Here is a 9974-nt window from a genome sequence, read left to right as displayed (position 1 = left end):
AAAACTTTAATACAAGTTTAACATGACAGCAAATGTACAACGTTTCGACAAGGTTTTGTCATCAACAGTGTAATGAGTAATTGAATGTATGCGGACAGAATATTGTTGGCCACGTGAGTTATCGCATTTGTTATAGAGCGACTGTTGAAATTAAGTGTATCGTAAAGTTGTATTCGAAAAGAATAAACCAGTTTTATTTAAGAAAGGACTTGTGTCGCTAAAGTTTAGTCGTAAAGAATTTACGGAAAAATTAACTAACAAACGGAGACGTAACAATACCTTACAAGACAAAACTTGACTATTTTCAGTATACAATACTGACATTGTGTGTTTAAATGGTATTTTCCATAGAATATTTGAATATATCTCACTAGTGGGTGACTATTTTTTATTTGTAATTCAATAGCATACTTTAATTTGTTCAACAAAATGCAAATGTATATAATAAAATGCATTAAAGTAAACAGTTATGAACTACATCTCTTTGGTCACCGAGAAAGTATTTCATACAAAACTTCTATAACAATTCAAGTCGCAACAAACCCAAAATAATTCATTATATGTGTGAAACAGCATCATATTAAGACTGATAATAATTTTGATTGCTTCTTTTTGTTTTTTTATTCAAGTTTCCAGCAACAAATTATGTATTAAAATTACTATCAGTCTTGTTGCAGTGCAATATCACACAACTTATTGATCAGTAGATTATGCTTCATCAGCATAAGTATTACACATCATAACTTCAAACTAACCTTTGCTACAGTATATCTGTAGAGAGAATGTTATGGATATTACTTTTATTATTACATTGTACTGTGTGCACAATACATTTCTACAAGTTATGTACAAAGATTCCGTCAAGATATAAAAGACTGTCTAGTTTAAATATTACTGATTAAATTATTTTTGTGAACAAATATATTATTATTGTTTAGTTTTTGTTATTTATAAGAGTTAAAAGCAAATGACTGTATAAAGTTATGTTTATAATTCATTGATGTTATGTTGAGACTATCAAATACATTGTGCAATAAACTGACATCAAGAATAGAGATTTCTAGAAGAAGGACAGGCGATTAAGTGATTAATCTGTAAATAGTGTGAGATGAGTGGAAACAGCAGACAGACAATAGCAGAAGAGAGTAAAGTTATGGGCAAGGAAAAGTTTGGCATGAAGTTAACTATCATAGAAGTGATAGGCCTAATGACCGACATAGGCATAATGTTTTATATGTTAGAGTAAGCCTAACAGTAGAAAAGGAGATAAAAAAAATAATTAATTCTATCAAAACATGGTTCTAAAGTAACTGAATCAGCCCGAGTGCACTCTGAGAAAAAGAACAGAATATTCAGAAGAAAGAAGACCAAACAGATCCACTAGAGGATGTAAAAAGTGTTTAACAAACATTTTTAAATTTAAATAATTTTAAAACATTATGGTTGCCACTGGTCTTTTAGATTATTTTGAAACTTTTTTTAAACTAAGGTAAATATCACTAAAAAAACACTGCATTTAAATTTTAAGTACTTGATCTGCTAAGTTTATATCTTCTTATTAAAAGTACAAATTATCAAATATTGTACATATCAAACCTTGGATTACAGTTATATTAAAAGGATTGTTTAATAGAGAAACAGTTTGTATAATATGTTATGAAATTTGAGCATTCTAATAAAATACATTGTGAGAAACAAACTAAGTTATAAGCAATTAAGCTATTCTGATACTTATAAAACTTATGGCAAAAAAGTTAATACTAGGAAATATAATAGTGATAAATTAGCAAAAACCGATTCATACTTTACTAAAACTGGATTTAATTAATCTAATAAAATTGCTCGAACTGAAAGATTTTGCACCATTTACAACCAGTTTTCAAAAATTACTACATTTAAAACTAACTAAGTAATGATGAGTTATGTTTTTTAAAAATATTACAATGATGGGAGACAGTAGAAGTTATTATTTTCCTATGCTGAAAATAAGATTCCAATAGGTACTTACCTACCTCACATGTACAGCTGTTCTCATTCAGTGCTGCCCTCTATTAGCAAGAATTTATTTTGTGTGCCACCAGTCTTGAACTTTCATGTACCCCATGAACAATTTTTCACCTGCATCTCACATGTAAATCATCATGCAACAACCCTCGACCAATAGGAGTACGACACACCCTCCTGAAATAAAACTATTACTTCGAAATTAGGCAGACAAGAAAGCACCAGGTTTCAGTTAACACTTTCTTATATCGAAAATATATTTCCAATAATAACTCATCTCACACTATATCTATTAGTCGACTACTAGTGTTTCCTTCCATTGCCAATTTAAACTTTGGTCTGAATTTTTATTTCTTGCTCCAGTCTTTCATTCCCCACTTAACTGCCATTAGCATTATCTGTCTCGTGACATTCTCCAACTATGTGCCCTCTGTCCTGGTACTCTCTCTCTCTCTCTCAGCACCTCATTCAGATAATAGTACCACTTTTTCGAGACCCAATCCACAGTCTCTTAGTGGGGAGGAAGGGTGGGAAAGTATGAATGGAGGTAAGTATTATTGGAAATATCTTTTGATTAAAGAAAATGTTAATGTTCAAAACATACATCTACTCACACTACAGCTACAATCCCACATTGATAAAGTAGACAAACCTTCTCCTCAACCTGAAGAAGTCTGAAAGGCAATACTTAAAACTCAAAATGACAGGATCCTGCATGCCATACTTAACCTGAGGAAATAGAACTCATCCGGTCTGGAATTATGAACACTCGTTCTCTCTCTCTCTCTCCCCAACTGTTTGGGCAAGGAAAATTCCACTTTTCCCTAAAATTATGGGGAAGATGTGGAACAAACTGTGCTCAACCAAGGACCCAGGATGGGACCACTCTACATTTGATACGTAGAACAGGCAATGGACCCTCTTCCATGAACAATGTACTGAACCATTATTGATCAAAAAGAAGGGGCACACTCAACCCAACTGGATAGCCGAGCATCAAATCTGAACTGCTTTAACGAGTAGGTTCTCTCATAGGCCTCTCTTACCAGCATCTGGGAAAAAAAACATATAGGGTCCAGGGTAGGAGGGCCTCCACCTTCAACCTCTTCTACAGAAGTGAAGGAAATTCACTCAAACACTATTGAGGAATAATCTCGTCCACCCCCCATATTCTCCAAGTCTGAATATGTATCCATCTGGTAGTGGTAAGCTAAATGACAGTTCTGACAAATGTGGCAGACAAGGCATAGCTGTTCCTTCATGTAACAGAGCAGTAAACCTCCTCGCATGGACTACAATATCAGTGGATGGAGGGGGAACTAAGTATTCGCCCTCAGACCTTTCAGCCATCAAGAAAGATGCAGGCTCTAAAACTACCACGGAAAGACCCAAAACATCACACACTTGATGGACCAACTGAAGAAAATGAGTTGGAAGAGGCTGATCCCAATGTGGTCTCCTGAGAAGTCAACAGAATAAAGGAAGATGCAGGAAAAAATGAATCTAAATTCTCATCAGGATGTCCAGGATCACACTCAACTGTAACCACAGAGCCCCCCCCAGATAAACATGACTGGATGGAATATATATTTAAAGATTCCCTATGAATAATTTCACACACAGTCTCAACTGAAAGTGACCCCCCCTCCAGTAATAATATCAGAAGTTGCAAAACACAAACTTTGGAATTCATCTTAATCGATGAAGAAGTTGAAAATGAAAGAAAAAAATCAATAAACAAAGGTTAGTTATTATGGCAAATTAGTACAGACAAAACAAACTACTGCCAATAAATAAAGTAAATTACTACTTCACAAGGAAAAGAAAAAATTCAATGAACATGCAAAAAGAACACAAGTGAAAAATATCTGCACTCGATCACTGCCTAACGAGAAGTGATAGTTTGGCAAAATCGAATAGAGAGTTACATGCGTCAGGAGTGTGCATCTCACTCCTATTGATGAGTTACATGCGAGACATGGTTGAACAACACTGATCATGGGGTACATGGGAGTACAAAGCTTGTGGCATGTGAAAAAACTTTGCAGCTATAGGTATGAAAAGTGGTAATGTACCCTGTATATGATACAAAAAATCATTCATGAATTACATAAGCCTAAGGCTGACACAATTTATCAAATCCAATAAAGAATTTTTGTCTAAAGCTACTAATCCCTAATTTTGAATTGATAGACTAGAAGGAAGGTAGTGAGTCAACAATATCCATTCAGATCTTGGGCTACTCTTGTTTGATCACATAGTGAGGTTTGCATGTATTTCTCATTGTGCAACTACGGTTTCAAAATGTAGTGCACTTTTGCAGCAACAGGACATGAACTATAATTCCGGAGATCCACAGTCTGAGCACAATAACTATAGTTTCAAATATAACGAGGGAACTAGAAAACTAACATAAGAGTCAGTAGGGAAAAAAAGAAGAAACCAAACTTGCCCTATGCTAGTAGGGTAGGGGAAAAGTTTGAGATATTAGACATTAAAAATAATTTTTCAATCATACTAAGAAACATTTTCCTGGCATCTAGCAAGACGATGTGTTTTAATATGACCTGTATCACTTTTAACATGAAAGCCTATGATATACCAAGATATTAAATTAAGCACTTCCTCAAAATTAAAAATGCACAAGTTTATGTCACTAATTATTATCATAAACTATACAGTTTAATACTTCAAATAATATCCAAGACAATGTTAAATACAATTGAAAACTTATGATTTAGGTAGTCTTGTATGTACATATGACAATTTAACCCCTTTCTCTTCATCTGACAAGTGTTGCTGAATGGCCATCTTTCTAAATTTCTGGCTTGCTTAATTATGCACATAAATAGATAATAAAGAAGAGAAATTTGGAGTCTGAGAGGTCAGTAATTTTCATAAGGGTGTACATCTCACTTGAAATAGAAATTACTATGAAAATATGGTTAGTTTTAAAAAATAAGACAGACATTATGTATAATTATTCATTATGCATTCAATTTAGTTGTAGATGTCTTAAAATAACAGATTACTTGGTACCACCTGCAATGGCTGTGGAATTTCCCAATATGTTACATTTTTGACAAAGTGTGTGTGTATATATAAATCAATCAACAGTTCTAGTACTATGCATTACATTAATCATATAGGCAATCAAATCAGCGCTATATAAAAACAATGAAATTAATAAAAAATCAAAGCCAAAATGTTCACAATGAGACTTAAAAACAAAAGCAGTATGTAACATATGGGAAAATAAATTACACTGAGAGGATTGTGTGTGAAGTATGAAAGGGATCAGTATGTTGTCCTTTTTTCTGTTTAAATAACAGTTTAAAAACAAGAGAGGAAACATATAAATTGTCTGAAACTATATTTCTAAGCAAAAAATGAAATGAAACTAAATTGGAAAGAACAGATCTTTAATACAAATGGTAAGATTGGATGTAGAACTGGTATTATAAATTGTTAAGCATGTATTATTAAAACTATTATTATATAATACTCTCGTGTTACCACATTCTTTATTGAAATTGGGTGGGGCATATCATAATTATATTAATACTTCAAAAAGAAACTGATGGCTATAAATTTCATATGTTAATTGTAAAACATTTGTTACAGATGTATCATACAGAGAAAGACAAGCAATGCTCAACTATAAAAATCAATACAATTTTATAATGCTTCAAAAGAATGACAAAATACACAACTATTGTACACATCTACAGTACATCTTAAAAAGAATTTAACTAATTTTAACATACACATGAAACTGCTGGAGTAATTTACCTGTACCAATTAGATATTGTATAAAAATATACTTTAAAGATACTACAAAAGATTATATTTATCCAAAGCACATCAACTATAGCAGGTATAGAGGAATCCAAATAAAGGAACCCAAAGGTTATCAAATAATACATGTACATGAATAATACTTGAATGTAACAAACTGATGTTTGATTTGGATTAGTTTATCCACAAAGTATTTCCTATTTATTATACCTTTTTTTCCACAGTAAACAAACTGGCCTGTATACATTCCTTCAGCTGCAAGGAACAGTTCCTTCCTTTGCTTATAGCGGTAGGGATCACGAAAAATAACCCTGGCAAGAGGAGCCCCACGACCGGGGTCATGAATGATTTCCTATAGCAGGTTAAAATAAAACTATCTATTACAATTGTAAAAATTCACTATATAGTTAATTGATAAAAAATATTTTTATATTTATACAAAATATTACAACCTGTATTACATATTACTTAAATGGTTTTAAGGGCAAGTAAAAGTCAAGTAACCAGTAGAATTCAAAATAAGACACGATTCTTCTTGTTCACAAAAGATAAAACTTTAGATCCTGCATAAAATAAGAATGTTTTAAAGACAAAGTAGAAGAAAGGTCAAGCAGAAAATAATCTTTCTTTTTCTATAGTTAAAAAAATATTTTGTTCATCTGACTAATCTCGGAAGAAGTATCTCCAAAAATAAGATTTGACATTACTTAACTACAGAAAGTAAGGATTTGCTTAAAGAAAAATACTTTTTCTTCACACTTTTTAATTTAAAGCTCAAATAAAAATGGGTAGGAACAAAAACTTTTGCCAGACCTAGCAATTTACAAACATTCACAAAATTTTCTTTCATACATTGTTATAACGTACAATCATCACTGGTAGTTGGGTTGTGGAATAAATCACTGTGAAGGTGTGAAGGTCTACTGAGATGACTTGCGTATTAAATGAAACACAAAAATACCTGTTAAATCAAATTCATTTTTTTAATGTTTTATGCATTGGTTTTGATCTGGATAAAACTGCTTGTACAGATTTGTCCCCAGTACAAAACTCTCCTATCCATGTAAATATTTTAGCCTACTCTACGAAAGCTTTAACTTATTTAATAAAACTTAATCCACTGGTGCTTTATAGTCAATTTAAACATCAAAAATATTACACATTAACATGCACTCCACACACACACAAACAAAATAATCTTAAACATAATTCTCTACACTCATATCTAGAAAATTTCCTGAAGAGATTTTTTTTATAGCCAGAGACTCATTCACATTGAGCTTTACCTCTGTGCTCTTCCTGGGAATTATGTGGTTGTTTCAGTTTTATTTGATAAGATAATTAAATTATATTCAATGTTATATTTTGTGCATTTGGGTGAATCATTTGTAGACTTCCTAACATCAGATAACCCTCTAAAACCTTTTTGTGTTTTTGCAAAATTCAACCTTATATGTTTATGGAGATTTGGCTGATCAGTTTAAGTTCAATTTTTAGTTCAGAATAAAAAACTAATGCATTAGAAATTGTTTGACACTAAGTACAAGTTAAGGTTCCTGAAGGGTGAAAAAAACACAAAAATTAATTCTGAAAACTATCTTCTACAATTAAACCTTTTGTATTCAAGTAATACACAGCTAATTAAGCAAATGGTATACATATGAAAGTTGGTTGTGGTTCTGACAATGCTGTGAATACTGTTTGGTCACAAAATTACTGGGTTGTTGGAATTATTTGGTCTCTTTCAATAACACAAGTATAATAAAAAATTACATAAACATTTATTACAGCAGTTTTCAGCCATGAGTAATAAACTTGTGCTACACAAATTTCAACATACCAAAAAACAAATTCCTTACTTACATGAAAATTTGATACATTACCTAATAATTCATGTTTTAAAATTTTATACCTTAATAATTCCCTTGATGTAGCCATGTCTTTCTGCAAAATCAACAGCACGAAGTTTTGGAGCTCCTTTACGATGTTTGTTGTGACTGCGGAACACACTTCCAGCACCCTTTCTCTGACTTCTTATGACACGTCCCATCGTTGAATCTTTTCAAAACATCTTCAAATTTAATTAACTAATACTTATAGTATGGTGAGCTTCACTATGTGTAAGAAATGCTACTGGATAAGTTTTTACTATGATATTTCCAATACAGTAACTTTTTTTTTGTTTGGACTTAAAATATTTAGAAAAACAAATCTCGTCTAATTGCACATAAAATGAAAAAATTAATTTAAATGACCCAATTTAATCATTTAAAATTAAAAAGAATTATAATGGAGAGTGTAATTACTGCTATACTTTTTAATATGATATTATTCTGTTTGCAATTTATCAAACTATTAAGGTAAGGCTAGCTGAAATTGGTCTAAATTTGCTGACAGAAGTTTGATAGTGTTGAAATAACATATCACTAAAATATAAACATATCAGTATATTACTTATATTTTTGCAAGTATATTTTAGTAATCTGTTATTCCCTAATATTATTGGGCAATAAAACCCCATTACATAAGTTTCTAACAAAATCACATTTTCAATGATTATGGAAAAAAAATATGCAGTGAGGAAACATACTTAACATATAACAAAAATAATAAAACAGAACCATGGGGGTACTAGGATTCTTCAGCTACATGAGTGATACAGTGATCATCAATGAACTGATCGATCAATTACAAAAATACCTTTGTATTTATATAGGCTATTTGTTACAACAACTGTTAAATGTTATGGTGTGAATGCCTTTTCTACGCTGATAAAAATAAAATATAATAAGCCTAATACTACTATCTTATGACAATTATAATATACATTACATTTGAACTACAATCATTTTCCAATTTAGAAAAACTCAAAAAGGATGAGTCACACCATAAGAATTGTCATAACAATGTTTTTAATTTATTGTTCACATATGTACCATAAGCTTTTTATTTTTAATAACAAAAACGGCCTGGTGCGATTTTTGCATTGCAAGTTATCCCTTGACACGTGGTCTAATTTCTAAGTTAAAATTCATTATATTTTGCAGAAAATTTATGTTGCTGGTGAGAGCATAAAGTGATAAACTGATAAAGTAGAAAGCTGGAACGTTGAGCAAATAAAATAAATTTTGAAATATTCTCTAGAGTTTATAGTTCATTTCATTTATTCATCACTATGTGCACTATGCCCAGTAAGTATTACGTAATTTTGAAAATATAAAATGAAAGTATTTAATAATGCTAGTAATATCACTTAAGAATTTAAGTACTAGTTCAGTAATAAAAGTAAAACTATGTTATGACTACAAATGTAACTCGTAAAAAATCTGATAATATTAATACAATACTCCACAAAGAAAATGCAATTTTTAATTTCATTTATACAAAGTATTTAAAACTAATTATGATTCAATATGGCAATCTAGTAATATTCAAGCGATATTAAAGATTAAAATGGATTGACTTAACATACAAAATCACTTTACTAACCATACCTTTAACGACAGGCCTCAAAAGAAGGAATAATTTGTGTATTTATATTTCTTGCGTACATTTACGGTACAATATTTATTTTCGTACTCTCATTGCATTAAAGTGCATGATATAGCAAAATCTATCATAAAAAATATAAATAATTGCAATAATATTTTAAAAATTGAGTACGTTTTACACATACACACACTCATGTATGTCTAAATATATATATGTGTGTGATTATAGGGAATAATGGACAAGGGTTCGAAACTAACCTACTTGTTATTAACACATATAATGCGACTTTTCATACGTACGAACACAATGCTTGAATCGAGTACGTGAGCCCTCATGAGTAGGTTGTCCAATGAAGACGAAAGGCGGAAGACTTTCGAAACGTCGTCCTCTACACTTGTGTCTCTACAACAGGTAGATGTCGTCCATTCTACAAAGTTTCATCAAGCTATTCCTTTGTTGGTCTGTGGAAAGAAAAGTTAACAGATGTATTATCAAAACATCAATGAACTTTTATACAGACGTAAAATGAGTGTTTTAAATCATGTCTCAATACAATGTAATTTTAGAACCGAAAATATATGTATACCAGTGACTGGAGACGGCTTGAATGGGTAATGAAGAAAATCTTTAATATAAGTTTAACATGACAGCAAATGTACAATGTTTCGACAAAGGTTTGT

At 31.2% G+C, this 9974-nt stretch overlaps 1 protein-coding gene across 2 annotated transcripts in view; it reads right to left on the bottom strand.

Moving 5' to 3' along the window:
- LOC106470317 (60S ribosomal protein L8) overlaps positions 1-9617 on the bottom strand; it is a 27295-nt gene extending 17678 nt beyond the window's left edge. Inside the window, exons 1-3 of one of the 2 annotated variants that reach the window (XM_013930876.2) lie at positions 9594-9617; positions 7715-7860; positions 6013-6154 (exon numbers count right to left, since the gene is read on the bottom strand). In XM_013930876.2, coding sequence (XP_013786330.1) covers positions 6013-6154; positions 7715-7852 — 280 coding nt within the window. In that variant the 5' untranslated portion in view covers positions 7853-7860; positions 9594-9617. Of the gene's footprint in view, positions 1-6012; positions 6155-7714; positions 7861-9296; positions 9383-9593 lie in introns of those variants that run through there. The other variant, XM_013930868.2, reaches the window with a different exon arrangement.
- Between the last annotated feature and the right edge of the window lie 357 nt (positions 9618-9974).

This window comes from Limulus polyphemus, unplaced genomic scaffold, assembly GCF_000517525.1.
Source record: "Limulus polyphemus unplaced genomic scaffold, Limulus_polyphemus-2.1.2 Scaffold103, whole genome shotgun sequence".
NCBI lineage: Eukaryota > Metazoa > Arthropoda > Merostomata > Xiphosura > Limulidae > Limulus > Limulus polyphemus.
This window is presented reverse-complemented; position numbering and strand designations above follow the sequence as displayed.